Raw genomic sequence first — 23140 nt, forward strand, 5'->3', positions numbered from 1 at the left:
GCACCAATCTTCTCAAAAAGTTCCGGTAGCCTGCCACACCTGCACACAGCTGATGCACCCCTCCCAGCTGGCCAGAGGAGATCCACCCAGCTGCAATCAACAGGCAAACCTCCCATCCCCAGCATCCCCAAACTTAAGGGCCCCCAGCACCAGGAACTGGCTTCCCCTCTGAGTCTGGTCCCCCCAGGCTATGAGGACAAAGAGCGGTACTCACAGGCAGCCCGAGGTGATTGCTCTCTGTCTCTTCCTCTCTCCTCCTTGGTGACAGTTAAAAGGCACAGAGGATGCAATTGCCATTTATGTAGACAGTGTCCGCCTCCCTAAAGCCAATCAGAGCAGCTCGCTCTGATTATTTACTCTGCAGCATCTCCCCCCACCCCCCGTCCTCCTGCTCCCCACCCTCCGCAGGACGTGAGGGTCCTGAAGGGAAGAGCAGGGACCAGGGACAGCGGAGCCTGCAGGGCCTGGGAGCGGGGAGGGCAAGAAGACAAGGAAAGGGGCTCAGGGTTCCAGGGCCCTGTACAGGAGCCAGACCGGGGCCAGTTCTTCTGGAGTCTCTCCAGGCAACCTCTGATCAGCAGAAGGCTCCTGGCTCTCCCAAGGGGCAAAGAAAGGCCGGCCTGGGCAAGGCAAGTGAGAGGACTTGCCCTGTGTCAGTGCTGTACCTGCTTGGGGCCACCGGGCCCCACTGTGCTGTGCAGGGGACTGCCCTGGCCACAGGAGGCTGCAAGGGCCAATCCCAGGAGCCCAGATGGAGAAACAGAGACAGAGGCAGGCAAAGATTTGAATCCTGGATTCAACACTGAACAGAATTCAATGTCCTGTTCTTTTAGCCCTGAAGCTGACCAGCATTCAAATCAGGGATTTCTTTGAACTTGGGCTTCCCATCTCATCCACCTCACTGCGCAGGCTGATCCAGGCCTTATGGAGCAGGGCTCCTTCCTCAGTTAAGGCGAGCTTAGGTCCCAAGGGCCTGGGTCACCTAGGCCAGAGCCCACCTAGGCTTGAGACCAGGGCCCACCTTGGCCGGAGCCCACGTAGGCCAGCAGGGCACCAGCTTCCCCGGCTCCCGCCATCCACTCTCTTATGGCACACACGCTCAGGCACACACACACACACACACACACATAAACTACACAGGGCACACATACACAGCCATGTACACACACACACCATCACAAACATATACACACGTGGCATGTGGTGCAGCCAGGAGCTGGGAACTCCGCACAGACCACAGACAGCCATTCCCCCTTGGCTTTAATGACACAGCATCTGCTCAAAGGGGCATCTGTTTTGCTGGGTTCCCAGCAGGCTGGGGCCAAGGCAGTGGGCGGGGCCAAGGCTGGGCCGGTGGGCGGGGCTTGTGGGCGGGCCGATGGGCGGGGCCTTTAGGGACCCGGGCCCGCCCCGCGCAGCTTCCTCCCTCCCTCCGCCCTGCTCTGAGTGCAGGGATCAGACCTCAGGGTGCTGTGCCGACTGAGCTCGGAACCACCTCGCCAGGAGCCACAGAGGATCTGGTCTCCCGGCCCCGCTCTGCACGATTAGAGGCCTGGAAGGGAGGGGGAAAGTTGGACGGGATGGCTGGAAAGCTTGGCTCCAGCGGGATCTGCACGCGGTGCCCGCTGAGCCGGGAGCCTGGCCCAGCGCAGACTCTTGTGAATCCTGTATCACCGTGGAGGCTGAGTGGAGGGATCCAGATGTGATGACCGACCTCTGCGAGAGGGCGCCGTGAGACCAGAGTGAAACCTCCAGTTTCATAGTGACTGCAATAATACTACATTTAGCGTTTAAAAAGTTTCTTGTATAGGCGTTTTTTTTTTTCCTATTACACAGAATCACTCAGTCCCCCACAACTCCCATAAGAAGGTAAATATGATCAGCACCCCCAGTTTATAGATAAGGAAATGGAGGCCCAGAGAGGCTCAGAAATTTGTCCAGGGTCACACAGCTAGCACACGTGACCTAGCAGGGCATCCTTCACCAGGCAGGCTGGGCACTGCCAGATGAGCTTGCTGTGTGGCACCTCAGGAGTGGATGCAGATGGTGAGTGAATAAGCCGAGAGAAAGCCACAGTGGCCAGTTGTGACCAGGGCTAAGAAGCCAAGCCTGTGAGAAGGGAACCGCCCAGAAGGGAGCCCCAACATGGGGCCTGACTGCTCTTGGAGGGCATTTCCAGTTACTGAAGTCTTGGAGGCTGAGAAATGTTGTTCCTGAGGGTTTAAATGTTCCACCAACTGTTGCTTGGAGAGTAAATTGTAGGGAAGAGACTAAATAGATATGAATTGATTTGGAAGGTAGAAACAAGAATTTTTGACTGTGGACATCGGTTTGAGCAAACTCCAGGAGATGGTGAAGGACAGGGAAGCCTGGCGTGCTGCAGTTATGGGGTTGCAAAGAGTCGGACACAACTGAGCGACTGAACAACATCAAGAAACAAGATGTGAAGTTTCCTGAAGATGCAGTGCAGGCTTTAGACATCAGGCCCCAGGTCTGAGCTTGGACCTGCTTCTCACCCTGCTGGTAACCTGGGTGGCTTCTTCCCCGTCCCAGGGACATGACAAGCTCTGACTCAGTCAGGAACAGGACACTAGGAATGGCCATAACAAAATCTTACAAAAGGTGTGCAAAACTTGTATGAAGAGACACAAAAGCTCCTAGGAGGACACTCAAGAAGACCTAAATAAATGGAAATAAATGGCCACTCACCTGTAAGAACACTCCACATTGTAAATATTTCCATTTCACTCAAACTGATTAACAAATTCAACAGCACTTTAATCAAAATCCCACCCAGATATCTGACTCTAAAATATGAATGGAAAAGCATAAGTCTGAGAATGACCAGCATGTTCTTGAGAAAAAAGAGTATTACATTTCTGCTCTACTCTTACCAACACAGATGAAGCTGCAGAACTGTAACAGTTTTGATATAAGGATAGGCATCTGGCAAAGCTAACAGAATAGAGAGGCCAGGAAAAAATGCCACAAAAATTTAGAAAATAAACTTGTGGAATTGCAAATCAATGGAGTAAGGTTAAACTATTAAATGGTTCTAGAACAATTGGTTGGCTGCTTGGAAAAAATAAAATTGAATCCATTTCTCACTCTATATACAAAACTAAATTCCTGATAGATTAAATTCTTAACCATTAAGGCAAACTTCTTAGGATAATAGAGAAAAATAGACATATTTTTATGAATGTAGAGGAAAAAGATTTCTTAAATGGTTTCCTTAATCAGCTAACCATAAAACCCTGACAAATTTGATTACGTTACTGTTAAAAATATCTGTTCTTCAAACTACATAAACTAGGAAGACAACCTGTAGAGTGGAATGACGGGTTTAGAAATATGCATTTATTTCCAGTTTTTTAAGGAACCTACACACTGTTCTCCATAGTGGCTGTACTAGTTTGCATTCCCACCAACAGTGTAAGAGGGTTCCCTTTCCTCCACACCCTCTCCAACATTTATTATTTGTAGACTTTTGGATTGCAGCCATTCTGACTGGTGTGAAATGGTACCTCATAGTGGTAAAATATCATGTATGAAACGAGATGCCCCAGGTTCAATGCACGATACTGGATGCTTGGGGCTAGTGCACTGGGACGACCCAGAGGGATGGTATGGGGAGGGAGGAGGGAGGAGGGTTCAGGATGGGGAGCACATGTATACCTGTGATGGATTCATTTTGATATTTGGCAAAACTAATACAATTATGTAAAGTTTAAAAATAAAATAAAATTAAAAAAAAAAAGAAAGAAATATGCATTTAAAAAGAACTTTTCAGTAAAGAACACAATTCAGTAGAAACACAAGCATTTACCAGAAATGGAAACAAAATGTCTCATAAATATGTGAAAAAGTGATTTTTCTTGTTCATAATCCAAGAAAATAGATGTTTATTGCCAACATATGGAATTGCAATTGATTTTGTGTTTGATGTTTTTTCTGGCCGCCTAACTATATTCTCAGAATTTTCAATAATTTGTTAATTCAGGTGGATTTCAATGTAATCAGTCGTATCATCTGTGAATCATGAAAGTGTTCTTTCTAGTTCTTTTACATATTTGTTTTTCTTGTCTCATTGCACTGTCTAAGATGCACTGTCCCACATCAGAGATATGAACCATATCTGGCTACTGAGCTCTTGAAGTGCAGCCAGTGCTCCTGTGGAAGTGAATGCTTCTGTTAACTTTATTTAATAATTTAAATTTAAATCTAAAAACTGAAGCAATGTGGAAATTTTCTCCACTACATAATTTGAATGCAGGGCTACGTTTCACTTTGTTGTTCTAACTAAAATATTCTACTCCAGTGCACACATATTTTTAATTTTGCTAATGTGATTGCTAGAAAACTTAACTTTTAAAATTCTTTATGTGCCTGTCACTGTTCTAGGTAGGGCCTTTGACGCAGTATTAATAGAAGCAGTGGTGGTGAACATCTCATCCCATTGACTTTAAAAGGACCACTTCTAACATTGCACTATTCACAGCCAGGTTTTATTGAATAGCCTTTAAAAAAATTTTTTTTGGGGCCATGCTGAATGGAAGGATATTGTTCCACAACCAGGGACTGAACCTGTTCCCCTGCCTTTGAAGTGTGGAGTCTTAACCACTGGACCGCCAGGGAACTCCCCGGATATTCTTTATTAGATGATTTCTTCTATTCCTAGTTTAAAAATTAATAGATGTTTAATTTTATCAAAATATTTTCTGCACCAAAAGTAAAAAATCTTATGGTTTTCCTACTCTGAATTGTTAAGTGATGAGTCACATTAATAAATTTTCTAATTTTCAAATATCTTTTTATTCTTGGGATAAAACTGTGGTGCATTAACATTTTGTATAGAATTTTTTCTCTAGTTTTATTGTCAGATTCTATGGTCTCACAGACTGATCTGAAGGTAATTTCTTCTTTTTTGATTCTCTGAAACAGTCATATAATTTTGAAATTTGGAATTTTGCAGTTGCTGAAAGAGTGTAAGAAATCATACATAAAATCATTGGCCCCTCCCCTTCATTTCTGCGGATATGTTTTAATGTCAATTTATTTTTATTATAGGACTCTTCAGGATTTCTATTTCTCCTTGAACCCAATTTGATATTATTTCATCAGCTTTTTAGATTTAATGACAAGAATTCTTTTTTATGATACAGTCATTAGCTTTTTAGTTTGTTGGGTTTATAATTATATCCCCTTTTATTACTGTATTATTTATCTATTCCTGTCTCTTTTTGTCTTTAGCTAATATTACGAAAATTGTGTCTATTATACTAGTTAAAAAAAAAAAAAAACCACTGGGCTTTGTTAATCCTCTTTAGTTTACATTTATTTTGTTTTTCACTGATTTATCTTCTTTGTCTTTATTGTTGCCTGCATGCAGTGATCTTTATCCTGTTGTTCTTTTACTAACATCTTTAGTTGACGGATTACCTCATTATTTTTTTGGCCTTTTTACTTTCTAATATAAGCATTTAAAACTATTTTCTTTCTTCTATGTGCTGCTTTCAATATGCAGTTCAAGTTTTATAATTAGTATATTTCCTTATCACTTATTTCCAGTTCAGTTCAGTTCAGTCGCGCAGTCGTGTCCGACTCTGTCACCCCATGAATAGCAGCACGCCAGGCCTCCCTGCCTGTCACCAACTCCCGGAGTTTACTCAAACTCATGTCCGTCGAGTCGGTGATGCCATCCAACCATCCCATCCTCTGTTGTCCCCTTCTCCTCCTGCCCCCAATCCCTCCCAGCATCAGGGTCTTTTCCAATGAGTCAACTCTTCGCATGAGGTGGCCAAAGTATTGGAGTTTCAGCTTTAGCATCAGTCCTTCCAAAGAAATCCAAGGGCTGATCTCCTTCAGAATGGACTGGTTGGATCTCCTTGCAGTCCGAGGGGCTCTCAAGAGTCTTCTCCAACACCACAGTTCAAAAGCATCAATTCTTCAGTGCTCAGCCTTCTTCATAGTCCAACCCTCACATCCATCCATGACCACAGGAAAAACCATAGCCTTGACTAGACGAACCTTCGTTGGCAAAGTAATGTCTCTGCTTTTGAATATGCTATCTGGGTTGGTCATAACTTTCCTTCCAAGGAGTAAGCGTCTTTTAATTTCATGGTTGCAATCACCATCTACAGTGATTTTGGAGCCCAAAAAAATAAAGTCTGACACTGTTTCCCCATCTATTTCCCATGAAGTGATGGGACCGGATGCCATGATCTTCGTTTTCTGAATGTTGACCTTTAAGCCAACTTTTTCACTCTCCTCTTTCACTTTCATCAAGAGGCTCTTTAGTTCCTCTTCACTTTCTGCCATAAGGGGGGTGTCATCTCCATATCTGAGGTTATTGATATTTCTCCCGACAATCTTGATTCCAGCTTGTGCTTCTTCCAGTCCAGCGTTTCTCTTGATGTACTCTGCATATAAGTTAAATAAGCAGGGTGACAATATACAGCCTTGATGTACTCCTTTTCCTATTTGGAACCAGTCTGTTGTTCCATGTCCAGTTCTAACTGTTGCTTTCTGACCTGCATATAGGTTTCTCAAGAGGCAGGTCAGGTGGTCTGGCATTCCCATCTCTTTCAGAATTTTCCACAGTTTGTTGTGATCCACACAGTCAAAGGCTTTGGCATAGTCAATAAAGCAGAAGTAGGTGTTTTTCTGGAACTCTCTTGCTTTTTTTATGATCCAGTGGATGTTGGCAATTTGATCTCTCATTCCTCTGCCTTTTCTAAAATCAGCTTGAACATCTGGAAGTTCACGGTTCACATATTGCTGAAGCCTGGCTTGGAGAATTTTGAGTATTGCTTTATTACTGTGTGAGATGAGTGCAATTGTGTGGTAGTTTGAGCATTCTTTGGCATTGCCTTTCTTTGGGATTGGAATGAAAACTGACCTTTTACAGTCCTGTGGCTGAGTTTTCCAAATTTGCTGGCATATTGAGTGCAGCAGTTTCACAGCATCATCTTTTAGGACTTGAAATAGCTCAACTGGAATTCCATCACCTCCACTAGCTTTGTTCATAGCGATGCTTTCTAAGGCCCACTTGACTTCACATTCCAGGATGTCTGGCTCTAGGTCAGTGATCACACCATCGTGATTATCTGGTCTGTACAAAGATCTTTTTTGTACAGTTCTTCTGTGTATTCTTGCCATCTCTTCTTAATATCTTCTGCTTCTGTTAGGTCCATACCATTTCTGTCCTTTATCGAGCCCATCTTTGCATGAAATGTTCCCTTGGTATCCTAATTTTCTTGAAGAGATCTCTAGTCTTTCCCATTCTGTTGTTTTCCTGTATTTCTTTGCATTGATTGCTGAGGAAGGCTTTCTTATCTCTCCTTGCTATTCTTTGGAACTTTGCATTCAGATGCTTATATCTTTCCTTTTCTCCTTTGCTTTTTGCTTCTCTTCTTTTCACAGCTATTTGTAAGGCCTCCTCAGACAGCCATTTTGCTTTTTTGCATTTCTTTTTCTTGGGGATGGTCTTGATCCCTGTCTCCTGTACAATGTCATGAACCTCTGTCCATAGTTCATCAGGCACTCTATCTATCAGATCTAGTCCCTTAAATCTATTTCTCACTTCCACTGTATAATCATAAGGGATTTGATTTAGGTCATACCTGAATGGTTTAGTGGTTTTCCCTACTTTCTTCAATTTAAGTCTAAATTTGGCAATAAGAATTTCATGATCTGAGCCACAGTCAGCTCCTGGTCTTGTTTTTGCTGACTATATAGAGCTTCCCCATCTTTGGCTGCAAAGAATATAATCAATCTGATTTCGGTGTTGACCATCTGGTGATGTACATGTGTAGAGTCTTCTCTTGTGTGTTTGGAAGAGGATGTTTGCTATGACCAGTGCGTTCTCTTGGCAAAACTCTATTAGTCTTTGCCCTGCTTCATTCCCTATTCCAAGGCCAAATTTGCCTGTTACTCCAGGTGTTTCTTGACTTCCTACTTTTGCATTCCAGTCCCCTATAATGAAAAGGACGTCTTTTTTGGGTGTTAGTTCTAAAAGGTCTTGTAGGTCTTCATAGAACCATTCAACTTCAACTTCTTCAGCATTACTGGTTGGGGCATAGGCTTGGATTACCGTGATATTGAATGGTTTGCCTTGGAAATGAACAGAGATCATTCTGTCATTTTTGAGATTGAATCCAAGTACTGCATTTCACACTCTTTTGTTGACCATGATGGCTACTCCATTTCTTCTGAGGGATTCCTGCCTGCAGTAGTAGATATAATGGTCATCTGAGTTAAATTCACCCATTCCAGTCCATTTCAGTTCGCTGATTCCTAGAATGTCGATATTCACTCTTGCCATCTCTTGTTTGAGCACTTCCAATTTGCCTTGATTCATGGACCTGACATTCCAGGTTCCTATGCAGTATTGCTCTTTAGAGCATTGGACCTTGCTTCCACCACCAGTCCCATCCACAATTGGGTATTGTTTTTGCTTTGTCTCCATCCTTTCATTCTTTCTGGAGTTATTTCTCTACTGATCTCCAGTAGCATATTGGGCACCTACTGACCTGGGGAGTTCATCTTCCAGTATCCTATCATTTTGCCTTTTCATACTGTTCATGGGGTTCTCAAGGCAAGAATACTGGAGTAATTGGTCATTCCCTTCTCCAGTGGACCACATTCTGTCAGATCTCTCCATCATGACCCGTCCATCTTGGGTGGCCCCACACAGCATGGCTTAGTTTCATTGAGTTAGACAAGGCTGTGGTCCGTGTGATCAGCTTGGCTAGTTTTCTGTGATTATGGTTTCAGTGTGTCTGCCCTCTGATGCTCTCTCGCAACATCTACCGTCTTATACTTGGGTTTCTCTTACCTCGGATATGGGGTATCTCTTCAAGGTGCTCCAGCAAAGCACAGCCACTGCTCCTTACCTTGGACGAGGGGTATTTCCTTGTGGCCGCCCCTCCTTGGCTACTTATTTCCAAGCATTATTTAATTTCTGTTACATTTTAAATTTGATTCATGAGTTAAATTGTAGCTTCCCCCAAATTTTCAGACATGCACAGCAATTTTTACTTATTTTTTTCTTCAGTTGTAATTTAATTAACTGAATTGAACTGTGGTTGGAAAGCGACTGGTATTTTAGCAATTCTCTGACCGACACTGAAACTCTCCTTCAGCCTGCTATGAATACATCCTGAAGTTTTGTAAACATTTCCTGTACTCTAGAGAAGAAAGTGTGTTTTCTAATATTGGGTGGAGGGTTATTCTAATCATTGGGTAGACAGTACATCAAATAAACCAAGACTCTTACTTGTTGACATATTTTAAATCTTTACTAATGTTCTTGTTAGCTTGTTCTATCATCCAGCTCACAGTCATTGCTGAAGATGTGTTGAAGTCTGTTATGGTGGTGAATTTGCTGATTTCTCTCCATAGTTGTGCCAAAATTTGCTTAATATATTTAAGGCTTTTCCATTAGGTCTACATGTGTTTAGAAATACATTACTTCTTGGTGGACTGAACCTTTTATCATTTTATAAAGTCATGCCGCTTAATAGATTACTTGTTAATGACCTTGCTGTAAAGTGAAACACCCCTGCTCTTCCTCAGTCATCAGAGGCCCAGGTGCATTGAAACTCAGGGCTCTACTTCTTTACGCATCATTTAGTAATTTTTAAAAGTCTGGAAGTTATGATTTAAATTTTAAGCAGCACCAACATTTTCCTGGTTTCAGAATGTCATCAATCCACTCTGAGTGGAGTTCTCTGGGGCATGTCTGTCCCAAGCCTTCATACAAGTGAGCCCAAAGGGCAGGGGTGAACTCCTTCAGACCTGTCATCTGGCCCCATCACAAGGGATCGCGAGGCTGACTGAGAGCCTCCTGAGGTCCTCAGAAGATGGCCATCAGGACCTCTCCTAAGAGATCCTCAAGGACTGGGAGCACCGGGCCCCCCGGCCAGGTACAGGGAGACTTCCCAAGAAGACTATGCCCATGTGCCCTCACCCGCTTTGGAACCCGAAGCCTCCCACTTCTTGTTCAGCCCTGCACTCTCCACCTCCCAGCTGTGCCCTGAATTTCGCCCTCCCACTTTTTCCATTCCCACCACAACCTCCTCCCATCCAATCCCTCCAGACCGTGCTCCTTGGTCTCCAAGCAGCTCCTATTAACTCTTCCTGGGGCACTCACTACAAGCCCCAGGCTTCATAGGTGCTTTAAAAAGGCACCACTCTCCCAGGGTAGCAGGACAGAAAACTTCAGATGGTACAGGAAGGTCCCAGTCCTTGGTCACGAGTTCTGAGGTCTTGGACCACGTCTCTCACCTCCTCTGTCTCGGTTTTCTCCCTTGTGAAATGAGGATATGACTGGGGACCAAGTTTGTGAGTCTCAGCACACAAAATACACCTAGAAGTTCTTGTTTGAATGCCAGCTGGATGGAGAAGCAAAGGTTTCTCCTCCAGAATTGCATCTTCCGATGGGATTATAGTGAGCCTGCTAGGTTGGCAGGGAAGATCCTTCAACTCTCTCAAATCCCACTGCACAGTTAGATTCTGAATTTACCTCTGAGGAGACTACACCACATGTCACGAAGGGACAGCCTTGCAGAGTCACAGTTGTTAGAAATGTAAAGGAAGAGCTAATATTTACTCAGCATCTCCGATATGCTGAGTATTTCCCATACATTATGAGAATCAGTGCTCCCCCAAATCTGACAAGGTAGGTACAGTTAAAACCCCCATCTTAGAGAGGAAGAGACAGGGCTCGGAGCCCCAGACCCCATGGGTGGCACGTGGCAGAGAGCAGAGGAGTCCACGTGTGTCCTGTGCTCGCTGTGAGCGGCCGTCTGGAGACGGCGCCCCGTGTCTGCGTCATCACGCGGTGGCGCATGCCCCTGTGAGCACCCGCATGTCAGCTCAGCACCCCCAGGCTCACAGCCGGCGCACTGCCGCTTTACGCCAAAGCCCAGCACTGGGGCGACAGAGTAAAGCCATTCCCAACAGTTGTAATCAAGTTAGAAAGCAGGACTTACTTGCTGGGAATTCTGGCCCTGTTGGGTCTCCACTCCTGTCTGAGATTTGCCAGCTTTGGGGGTTGGGGAGAACACGTGGGAGCAGCCGGGTAGCTGGGCTGAAGCCCTGCACTCTTCTCACTGCTTCAGGTCCGTGAGCCCTTGCCTTTCCAGCGTCATACGCTGGTTAAACATTAATTTCTAATAGTGATAAAGGTCAAGGAAATCTTGAGAAATCTCTGGGGAACCTGGGAAACGATTCTTCACTCAGAATGTATACACATTTACTTCTGTTTCCTTTTAGTATTTTATACTTTTAGATATTTATCTTTAGAACTTTCCTCCATCTGAAATTTATTTTAGGGTAAGTCTTAGGATAAAGTTCTGATTTTTTTTTCCCTCGATAGAGTAATCCTTCCAACATGATTTTTGAAAAATATTTGTGTTTCTTGAGTTTGTTGTTTTGATCCTGTGAAATTGTTCTTTCATTTCTGTGCCAGGGCTACAGTGTGTAAACTTTGCCTCTTTCCTTTTTAAGATATTCTTGTTATTTTTAATTTTTTAAATTGAAGTATAGTTGATTTACAATGTTGGGTTAATTTCAGGCATACATACAAATGCATCACTTTCTAGTGTATTTGGGTTCTTGAAAGGCAAGAAACCCCTTATCATTTTTCTTAAAAAAGAATCCTTGCTGCTTTCATATATATTTCTTTCAAGAGGAACTTTAAAATCATTTGTTCAAAAATAAATCATATTTAAAATATTTGTTCATCAAATATTCTGCTGAGGTCTGGGTTGCAAGCACACTGATGGAGTTAAATTGTGAGGATCTGACCTTTGGGAAGGGCGTTTTCCCTTCTATAGCCCCGTCGTCTCACTCCAGGGACATTCTTGTCTTAGTTTGGGTTCGTCCAAAGCTGCCCTAAGACACAGACTGGAGTGCAAGTTGTTTATTTTGTTAGTTGTTATTTTGTTAGGCAGCACCGGGCACACTTCCAAGCCACTTACCCCTGTGGTGGCCAGGTGGGCAGGCCCCACACCGCAGGACTAAGGAGGTAGGACAGACTGCCCGCCTGTCAAGGCTGGTAATTCCCCTGCTCAGCCCTCACTCAGGCACAGCAGGCTCCAGTGCCGAGGGGCAGCCTTGGGCAGAGTCACCGGACGTCAGCTGTGTGCGCAAAAGTGATGAGTCATGGACAGCCTCTGCCAAGCCTCCTTAACTAAGTCCTGTGTCCATAGGTCAGAGTTGGAGGCTCGCTGATGCTGGAGTGGGGATTCTAGGTACTTTCACTGTACCGTGTGGACTGGAACTTTTCTACAGAACACATCTCCAACGGAATGCAGCTCGGAGGTGAAGAATCCCTTCTGGTGCTGTCGTGGGTGGATCTTCCAGGCAGATGCAGTAAAGCTGCCCCCAGTCCATGGTCTTAAGAAGACTTTTCCTCTCCCAGCGACAGTCGTGCCTTGGTCACACTGAGCAACTCTCTGCAGGGTCAAAGCCACGCCATCTGGTCTGGAGACACCTTTGCATGCGTGCTAAGCTGCTTCAGTTGTGGCCAACTCTTTGTGACCCTGTGGACTATAGCCGACCACAATCCTCTATCCATGGGATTCTTCAGGAAAGAATACTGGAGTGGGTTGCTGTGCCCTCCACCAGGGAATTTCCCGACCCAGAGATCAAACGGGTGTCTCTTATGTCTCTTGCATTGGCAGATGGGTTCTTTACCACTAGCATCACCTGGGAAGCCCTGGAGACACATGTAGGAACTTCAATATCCCTACTTGGTGGAGAGCAGCAAGAGAGCCCTGGAGACTCCAGTGAAGCAGGTGGTGGAAAGCCAAGGGGCCACACTAATGATGACTATGACCCCAACTCTGACCCCCACCCCAACCCTATAACCCTAAACACTTCAACCTAAATCCTAACTCGAACCCCAACCCTAAACAGACTTAACCTCTAACCCCTTACCCTTAACCCCTAAGCCCTAGTCCTAATCCTAGCCCGAACCCTGAGACTGAATCTGCAGAGGAGAAATATCCAAGAAGTCAAATTTTCTTGGAAAAGCCACTCTTCTTAGGAGTAGTTGACAATGTCAGTTCCGTATTTTCTGCTGAGTGGAAGTTTTTAAATTTAATGGAGTCCAGCTTGCTTTCTACTTCTGTGGACTGTGCCTATGGTATTGTGGCCAAAATGCCATCGCTAACTCCTCTATTCATCTAGGTTGTCTCTCACGTCATAGTCTGGGAGTTTTGTGGTTTTGCGTCCTACATCCAGGTCTGTGATCCATGTGGAGTCAGTTTTTGTGACGGTGTGATGTCTGTGCCTAGATTTATCTTTTGCTCGTGGGTGGCAGTTGTTTTAGCTTCGTTTGTTGAAAAGACTGTCTCTGCTCTGCTGTGCTGCCTTCGGTCTTGTGTCAGAGATGAGTTGATTCTCTTTGTGCCAGTGTTTCCAGGCTCTCTGTTCTGTTCTGTCGATCCTCTTCTCTCTGCTTCCAGCAAGTCCGCACGGCCTTGGTCACTGCAGTTTCAGAGCAAGTCTGAGGTTGGGTGTGTCAGCCCTTCAACATGGTTCTCCAATTCAGTGCTTTCTGATTCACTGGGATCGACCTATTGTTGAATCATGAAACCAGTCTGGAGACTTCATGACCAGCATTTTAAAAAAGGAAAGCAGATAGAACAGAACAGAATGGGAAAGAGGGGGCTTTGCACCTAACAAGGGAAACGGCGCTTCCTGAAATTTCTGTTCAATTACTGTGTGTGTGCACGCTGGGCCACTAGATGACAGCGTTTCTTACCATAGGTTATGATCAAAGACGACAGCTGGCACCTCTTTCTCTCTTTCTCTCTCTAGAGAAATAAAGGAGGCTGGGGTTTGTAAAATCTGCAAGTGAGGATTCAAGAGTAACTACAAAAGCTGGAGGAGGCAGCCTTTAATGGCAAACAGCTATTCCAGTACTTATTGTTCATTTCATTCAAAAAGTGGTGCTCATATGTTCCTTAGCAATTTGTAGTTTTCTTCTGGGAATTTCAGGCTTCTATCTCCTGTATTATTTCAAGCTCTGAAGGGAGCAGGACTCAGCCTGGGAGGGGCCAGGCCTCAGCAGGACCTGAGGGCAGGGGGGGAGCCCCGGGAGGGGGCTGGTTGGCTCGGCTGAGCACAGACAGAGCTATACGCTGCTCAGCTACTCAAACTAATTATAGTTAGGCTAATACATTCCACTGGGCTTCAGCACATTCTTCTTTCTTTTGGCTGCACTGCCATGGCTTGCAAGATCTTACATGATCTGAGTTCCCTGACTAGGAATCGAACCCTGGGCCCCAGGAGCGAAAGCACCACGTCCTAACCACTGGACCACTAGGGAATTCCCTCTCGCATTGGCTTTTTCACCTCATTTGGGGTGCAGATGTAGTGTTAGTGGCCAGATTGCAAAGGAGGGGTGGGGTAAAGGCCAGAAGAGGCTCCTGCTGGGTGCTCAGGCAGGGGGTGCAGATGTAGTGTTAGTGGCCAGATTGCAAAGGAGGAGGTGGGGTAAAGGCCAGAAGAGGCTCCTGCTGGGTGCTCAGGCAGGCAGGAGAGAGGACGGTTCCGTGCCTCAGGAGGCCTTGATTTTGCCCAGTTACCTGGCCACAGACTCCCCGTGGATTCTGTACGACGTCATGCAGGCTGTTGCCAGCCTCTGCGAGTGACTCAGTGCGAAAAGAGTGGTGGGAAGGTGCCAGAGGATCCCTGAGCGGCAATCGGGCTGGTGTGAGGGGGTGGGGAGGGGGCACCGTGGGGGCTGCATGGCTTCCACCACATGGGGCCTGTCAGTGGGCGGAGAGTCTGGAGGTGCCTGAGTCCCCAGGGGCCCTCCAGTTATGCCGGCTGTGTGCTCACTGGGTGCTCTCCAAGACAGCTTCAGGGATTTTTGGATTTAATTCTAAGCCTTTCCCATCACATTCTACCAAGATCACTATCTTAGGAGCTGAAAACTCTGGTGGCTTGGAAGGGATGAAAACAAAGAGAGTACGTGGACCCTAAAATCCTGACGCTCATTGTAAGTTGGGGACGGTCCCACCCCCCTGTGCTGGCCAAATGCTTTTATCACCAAGTCAGAGATTTTAATTCTGTAGGTTTAAGAGAGGCCTGAGGATGTGGAACACACAAGCCTGGCTCTTGGGGCAGCTTCTAGAATTCTCCTTCCCCATGGGAGCTGCACTGAATCTTGCTGAGCTGGCACAGAGGCATGGGTCTGTCTCCTACCCAGCCTTCTGAGTCAGGACCCCTGGGAGTAAGACCAGGAATACACTTGCCCTGCCTCATCTTGAAGGTGTCCATTCTGGAGAGGAAGTGTCAGAAACACAGGTTTGGTACAGCTGTGCAGCCCACCCTTAAAGCAAGGTTCAGCTGTCGACTCAGCAATGCAGCAGAAAACCATCGATGTTCTGAATGACCTTAGACTCTACCTCAGTCCTCCCAGAAAGTTCCGTGAAATCATATTTTATGTACAATAGAAGTGGTGCAACGACAAAATATCAACATAATTTCACTTTTTGTACAAAATAAAAAGACGTTAGTCTCCTTCCTCCAATAAGAAATACACCCAGCATTGCATATTTTTGAATCTAGTTGGCTGGATGAATCCTCCACGATGCTTTAGTTCATCCACAGAAATTCCAACACTTTGTCCAGATTGGTTTTGAATTAGTGTCAAAGTGTCAGGAATGATCCCTGTGTTCCGTGTAATCACGCTGGACAAAGCCATCTCCGAGAGGTCCCACGTGGCTCGTTCTTACCCCTGCAGATATGTGGCTGTCTTTTCAGATGCACAGCAATAGAGCCCTGCTTACATTTAGAGTCGTGTGTAAACACATGCACTTTATATTTAGACATTAAAGCTGCACTCAGTCTGGGGAGATGCTCACAGTAGTGGTGATTATTTTGGGAAATACAAAAGGTAGAGTTTCTACCTCTGGCTCACTCCAGGAGATCTGGTCACTGGATAGGCTGATGTCAAATTGGGAAGCATGCTTTTTCTCAGTGGAGTCATGTTGGTGGGGGGCTAAGTGGACATCACTGAGCTTTGTATACAGTGTATGCCTATGATGTGAAACCATTCAATTATAATTGGAAAGCAAAGTGTACCCAAACAAACTGGAGACAGCGGATGGTGTCACCCTGCTCTGGCAAACGAGAAGTTAGTATTGTCTTACCCACGGGGTGAGGCAGAGATGCCCCACGGGTGCAGGTGCCCTTAGCCTTGGACCTGGCTTCGTTAATTCAGAACATCACCCAGACACAGGGAGACTGACTCTCAAGGGAACTGCCCCCGCCTTCCAACCATCCATCCCCACGTCTCTAATTTAGCCTCTCATTCCGGCTCCCATAAGACCAGCCGTGTCCAACAAGATTTCCTGTGATGACAACGTCCTATCAACGCACTGTCCAGTGTGGTGGCCGCTGGACACCACCACCACCATCCATACACTATGGATAGCCACACGTGGCTATCGAGGATTTGAAATGAGGGTGATGTAACCAAGAAACCGAAGTGTTCATTTTATTTTTTATTGCAGTTTAAATAATGGTCATGCGTACCTACTGCTATCAAATTGGACAACACACACCTGCATAAGGGCACATTCTCCATCCACTTGTGCTCAGACCCACCTTTGCCTTCATTCTTCACACACCTTCCAGATGAGTCCCCAGCTGGGCCCCGGTCTTCCCTAGGAATCCTGTGCTATAGCCCGTGTAGACATCTATGCTCATGTGTGTGCACGAGTTTGTATAAGAATGTAAAATTACAATAGAATCTTTTTTATTTTTAAGAGACTTTTTCATAACTTTTATTTCAAATGACAAAACTCCATAATTATCAAAAATGACATTGCATAATTTGCCATAGAACAACCAAGGGGGAAAAGTTGTTGCATTGCAAAATAATATGAAATCATTTGGGGACATTTGTCTGGAAGGTGTGTGAGGCTGAATGAAAAGGCAGGTGTGACCCCAGGGAGGGAGAGGAGTGGGCTGGAAGATCAATCTTGATGACTAATATTGTCAAGGTCTTGGAATTCACATCCATGACCCTTTGTGTTTATTGATAAGAAAGTTGCACACTGAAGAACTGATGCTTTTGAATTGTGGTGTTGGAGAAGACTCTTGAGAGTCCCTTGGACTGCAAGGAGATCAAACCAGTCTACCCTAAAGGAGATTAGTCCTGAGTTTTCATTGGAAGGACTGATGTTGAAGCTGAAACTCCAATACTTTGGCCACCTCATGAAAAGAGTTGACTCTTTGGAAAAGACCTTGATGCTGGGAAAGATTGAGGGCAGGAGGAGTAGGGGACAACAGAGGATGAGATGGCTGGATGGCATCACCGACTCAATGGACATGAGTTTGGGTGGACTCCGGGAGTTGGTGATGGACAGGGAGGCCTGGCGTGCTACAGTTCATGGGGTCGCAAAGAGTTGGACACGACTGAGCGACTGAACTGAACTGAATTGAAATCGCATTCATTTACTTTGTCCTGCTAGCATCAGACACAATTCTTGCTTTCTTTCCTACACAAACTTCCTATGAATGACTCGGCCAAGAAGAACCCACATTCTTCAAGGAACCATGAAGATGCCAAGAGAAAAGGAAAAAAAGAGCAGGGAAAAAAATGGTAGTAAGGAGTATTCAGTAGAAACACATTGACATGGAGATTAAATTGGCAGCCAAGCCTAATACTATGAAATAAAATAAAAACAAAACAAAAATCAAAGCAATCAGTTCACCAAAGCTTAAAGCCACTGCAGGCATATATGCAACAGAAGCCAGCATGACAAAGAGAAATGGAGGGAAAAGGAAACATCCTTGTCGTGGTGCAGGTTAGCAGTGGCTCAGGGAGCAAGCAGCCTGCCCAGAGACTGTGCGTGACCTGGGGGACAGACGGGACATGCACGCTGATGGGACAGATGGATGTGCACACCAAACGGAGTCAGCAAGTTTGAGAAAAGGTAAATCTTAGGAAAGGCAGGTGAGAGAGCCCCAACACACATAATATTGCTGTCTTTAATAACAAGACCTTCAGGGATGTAACAAAACCAGATTTAGATGTAATTCAAGAAAACTTTCAGAGATCAAAGAAGACTTGGATCTATTTACAGACTGAAGTACACATGGCATCCCCGGGATGGGGGAGCGGGAATGACACCTATCACTGCACATCAAACCCTGCCTGTCCTGCTGTTCTCCAAAAGGGCCTGTGGTGCCCCGCCGGGGGCCCGTGCACCCTCGAGCGCCCTCTGCAGGCCGGGCTGAGATATGCGACCATGGAGTCCCTGCCGGCATCTCCTGGCCTGGGGTTGGTCTCCACCCACCTGGCTGAGCAATCCCAGTTCTGCCAAGGACAGACTTTTCACTTGTTTTCTGTCCCTGTTACTGTTGTATAACTTCCAAGAAGAGGAGGGTTGCTGTGAAATTACCATTCTAAAACCCAATATTATAGGATATTTTTCTGTTTACATTTCACAGGGGGAAGTTTTTATCACAGAAAATTCATAATTTTATGAATCCCTCAAAGTGGGTTTAAAAAACCAGTAGCACTATGATCAAGGCAGTGAGATCAAGTTTAATGTCATGTCTTCTTTTAAGTATATCAGCTATTGGCTTATCTGTGTGGCCCCTTGCATCACCTTCTTTGGAAGGAACACCACGGTCTGCATTTGGGACCTGGCCCAGTGCTTCTCCCCCCACCCCCCTGGACTCCGGGAACATGGAAACATGAGCTCGCTCATGTCATGCCTTCTGTACACTGTATGCCCCACCACCATGCATGCTCTCCCCACACAGACTCACACACTCCTCTGCACATGCCCTGCCTGCATCCAGCCTTCTTCACCCCGCCTCCATCTGCCCCCTCCCACCGCCCACAGCACACTTGGTTCTGCTCTCCCGCCCCATGGACACCCATCGCCCTCACCACATACACCCTGCACACATCACACACCAGCCCCATCATAAACAGGCGCGCCACCCGCCACCCCCCTCCCCCCAGCCCCCCACCATCTCTGATGAGGAGGAGAGTGTTGTGAATTATTGCTCTTGCTCCGATGGCAGCCTGCCTTAGTGGGATGAGATTTCCAACCCAGGGTGCAGATTCTGAAAACAAGTGATGGGAGAGTTCAAAATGCCACAGGTGTGCTCCGATGGGTGGACACAGCTGGCTTATGATAATACACTCTGCTGGGGCTGGGACAGGAGGAGATGAGTCAGGCCCAAGGACAGCTACGTGACGCTGCCCGTGGGCCCCAGGTGAGGTCCTGTGGGAGCAGAGATGCAGGGCATCCATTCTCTTATTCTTTCTGCCCATTTCTCACATGGGCCATTTTGCTCATGTGACGGCAAAATCCAGTCACACTTGAACTGCACAAATGTGAGTTTTGAGTTTCTTGAGGTGTTGGCTACAGCTGAGGGAAGCTCTGCCTCCTTCTGGAGCTTCCACGGGTCTCTGTTCTTGCGGAGGAAGTGGGGGAAGGAGAGGCCTGTGGATCTGTTCTGTGGTCAGCACGGAGCCCACCTAGCAGGGTCACACCAGTCTGCACCCACTCATTTGTAACTGCTGTTTAGCCAGGTAAGAAGCACATCACTAAAATATCCCAAATCATCTCCCTAGGTGTTTAGTGCTTGATCAGCTGAACGTTTTTAAAATATAGAAACAGACACCACAGGCAAAATGAAGAACACTGTATTAATGTTTATTTCTAACGACAAACAGAACATCAGTCCCTTATTTGTACAAAAATACCTGAATGTTTACAGTTAGGTTCGTGAGCCGAGGAGCTATGTACAGAAAGGAGCAAAGCACGTGGGACAAAGGTTTTGTCTTTTGGGTTAATCTGTTCTGCGTTCCCTGAAAACGTTGACACGTCGGGCGATGCCATGCTCACCACACCACGGCATCAGAGCCCCCGCGAGCCAGCCCCACCCCCGCAGAGGTGCGTCGATTGGTCAAACCCTCAGGTATTCAGTGCAGAAGAGAGAAGACAAAACATCTAGACTGAGGCACACATTTCTTCAAGGTTTAGCAAACAGAAAAACGTTCTGAAACTCTAACACATAAGGTCACAAAGCTCTCCTACTTAGCGTTAATCCCCAAAGCATTTGGCGTTTTCTTTCTCAATTCAGTCCAGGTTGCTACATGGAGTTTCTGTTCACAACAGAAAATCACAGGAAGAGATAAAAAGTCAACAGGCTCTGAAACGACCCTGAGCTGTTCCGTTTACATTCATGTCATTTAAATACAAAAATAGAAGTCGAATGTCCTTCAGCCCCTGGCTGGCCCAGCTGGACGCCCATCTCCTGCGAGGGGCTGCCCTTTGGCGGGGGGATCCCCCAGTACAAGGGGCCCTGGGAGGTCACGCTCTGTGACAGCTCACTGTGGCCAGGAGGGTACACACAGAATCGTGCGTCAGAGTCAAGCTTTAGTTCTCTTTTTAAATAGAAGGTGTATTTATAAATACGCAATACTGCAGATACTAGCTGTCTATTGAGTGAGTCTCGTCTCACTGGTGGAGACTGGTCTATGTAAACAGAAAACAGAAACTGGAGAGGTGGCTTTTTTTTTTTTTTTTGCTGGATTTTTTGTTTTTTAAAGGCTTTACCTCCAACTGGCAAAGAGAAAAATGTCTACTTAGTGTAACTAAAGCATCAGTCCCTCCAGGGGAAGCAGGCTGCCAGGCATGACTCGAAAATTACCTAATTGTCAACAGTTGGAAAGATTAACAGGCTAGAAAACAACCACCCCCACCCCAAAACAAACAAGCCAAAAAGCCATTGAATGTTCATGGTTAAAAACATGTTTTACTAAAAATTCTTCATTTGTCTAAGTAGACACTTCATGGGAAATAAGTAGAGTGTGTCTTGTCAACTAAAATACAGTGTCTATACCACGAACTGAGGTACAGGGGGTATGCGTCACTGTGTCCTAAGCTGCATGTCTCCCTTGGGAAGTGCTGCAGTGGGCAGTCCAGGGGTCTAGCGGCCAGCGCGGTCCAGAGGGGCAGGGAAGCATGGCCGCTGTGACCTGAGGATGGAAGTCATCCTTCAGCAAGTGGTGTGCGTGCCGTCGGGGAGCCCCTTCTGCTCTGCATGGATCAAAGGCAGAGGAACGGCCGCCTGCATGCTGAAGACTTGGCCACGGGGCCAGGCGGAGGGTGGGGACATCTCAGGCCAGAATCGGACTCAGCTCCTGGAGCAGCACCCAGCGCTGCATTGCCAGCCTGTCCATGGCCAGCCCCACTGTGGGGGCCTCCTGACCCGGGCCAGTGGAGGACGACCTGCTGCCTTGCAGGGCCTGGCCACAGGGCTGTCAGCAGGATGGAGGCCACCAAGCGAGACCATCCTCTGTGGGGCTGCCCTCTCCAAGGTTTCCACCTCTGTCACCATGGAAACCCGCTACATATGGACGCAGGCCACGCAGATGCCACCTCCTTTCAGATCCTCGGAGCCCCCACGGCAGGAAGAGCAGCCTTGGAAGGCTGGCACCACTGCAGAGGGATAAGGCAGAGATGGTTCTAGAACAGGCTGGAAGGTGGGGCAGGCGGCCTGGCGTCCCCTACAGGCAGGCGATGGGCACTCGCTGTATGCTAGGAAGGCTAGCCTGTGGCCAAAGAGGGGCCGCCACTCAGCCCTGTGTTGTGGGACAGCAAGTTTTCCAAAGAAACACGTGTCCAGCAGCGGGGAAGACAAAACAACACGTGGACGGCAGGTGGGCAGCACGAGTGGGGGATGGGCACAGAGCAGGGAGGGCAGACTGGGTTGCCTCTCTGGCCACAGAGCACACCACGTGCCTGCCACAAGAACACCTTTTATTTCAAAAAAGCTTTCAAGTATACTGGGGTGGGGAGGCTGGGGTGCCTGCTGTCTGGGAGTGATGTGTAGAGGGTACGCACCACCCTCTGCAAACGCGGTCAACCTCTGGGGGCTGCCCCTTTTCAAGTGTCTTTACATCTTGTACACACGGAAAAGCCACAGCCCCTCCTGCCATAAGCTGAATACAATATTGAAAACAAGGAGTGCAAAAAAGGGATCGATACAAAAAAGTAAACATATCAGTTTTAATTGTCAAGATTATTCCAGGGCAAGAGTTCACTTCCAATCACTTCTCTCTGGCTTGCGTTCCTCCATGGCCCAGCCAAGACCACCATTCCAGTTTACTCTCGAATCTGCTCTCTCCCGCCCTCCCTGATGAGGCCAGGGAGAGAGGGGCAGCCCTGCTGTATCTGCAGCAGCGAACCACCGTCAAGTCCAACAGATGAGTCGATTGTGGTCAGCTGGCGCCAAATGCACCGTCTTGCTCCGAGCCCCGAGGTGCAGACAGATGTGTGTGTTCTGAAGGATGCACAGGCCTCTTCACTCCAGTGTCAGCGCCCACCGGCCTGCAGCCAGGCTAGATCTGAGGTCATAAGGCCACTCGGATGCAGTGGTGCTTCAGTCTGCAAGGCAGGACCCCTTTGTTCAGCTGGTAAAAGTCAACAAGCTGGATCAGGTCAGAGAATTTGGTGTTCCCGTCGTCAAGGCTGAAGAATGTCTGCCCGTCATCCTCGCACTGGAGAGACACAATGAGACCGGCTACGTCAGAGGCCGCAGCTCAGGCCCCACCGTCAGGATTAGTGCTCTCCACCCCTGGGCAGGTTCCAGGGCAACATACGGAGCCAGTGAGGTGAGCTAGAACACAGGGCAGGCGGTCACGCAGCGAGGTTTTTGTGTGGAGGCAAGTTGGGAGGGCACTGCCAAGTACCTAAGGCTACAGGGCACAACTGCGCCCCTATTTCTGAGAAGGGTCCCAAGTGCTTCCCAGTTCGCCTTGCTCATAAGGGCAAAGTTGGTCAGTCAACCTGTGAGTGTCCGTGCGCTCAGCACACCCTATGGAGGAGGGTGAGGTTGACCAGTTGACCTGAGTATCCATGCATTCACCACTCACCATGGAGGAGGTTGATCAGTTATCCTGTGAGTGAGCACTCAGCCCACCCCATGGAGGAGGATGCTGTTAACGAAGCCTGTGAGTGTCCATGCAAATGGCACACCCTATGCACAGAGGGAGCTCCTATAAAGATCTCACTAGTGAGCTTGAAACTGTCCGATGTTTACTGTTCTCTAGTGTGGTTAGTTCAAAAGTTGCATGAGGAAC

At 46.9% G+C, this 23140-nt stretch overlaps 2 protein-coding genes across 6 annotated transcripts in view; both read right to left on the reverse strand.

The window, feature by feature from the left end:
• The window catches only part of DDC (dopa decarboxylase), a 104727-nt gene extending 93599 nt beyond the window's left edge, over positions 1–11128 (reverse strand). Inside the window, exons 1-2 of one of the 3 annotated variants that reach the window (XM_027540256.1) lie at positions 1194–1265; positions 215–320 (exon numbers count right to left, since the gene is read on the reverse strand). The gene's annotated coding sequence lies outside the window, so the exon portion shown is untranslated. Of the gene's footprint in view, positions 1–214; positions 321–1193; positions 1279–10997 lie in introns of those variants that run through there. The other 2 variants (XM_027540257.1, XM_027540258.1) reach the window with 2 other exon arrangements.
• Positions 11129–19685: 8557 nt separating this feature from the next.
• Positions 19686–23140, reverse strand: part of GRB10 (growth factor receptor bound protein 10) — a 183148-nt gene continuing 179693 nt past the window's right edge. For all 3 annotated transcript variants that reach the window (XM_027540259.1, XM_027540260.1, XM_027540261.1), the window contains one exon: positions 19686–22558. In XM_027540259.1, the coding sequence (XP_027396060.1) occupies positions 22412–22558 (147 nt within the window). In that variant the 3' untranslated portion in view covers positions 19686–22411. The remainder of the gene's footprint in view (positions 22559–23140) is intronic.

This window comes from Bos indicus x Bos taurus, chromosome 4 (genome assembly GCF_003369695.1).
Source record: "Bos indicus x Bos taurus breed Angus x Brahman F1 hybrid chromosome 4, Bos_hybrid_MaternalHap_v2.0, whole genome shotgun sequence".
Classification (NCBI taxonomy): Eukaryota; Metazoa; Chordata; class Mammalia; order Artiodactyla; family Bovidae; genus Bos; species Bos indicus x Bos taurus.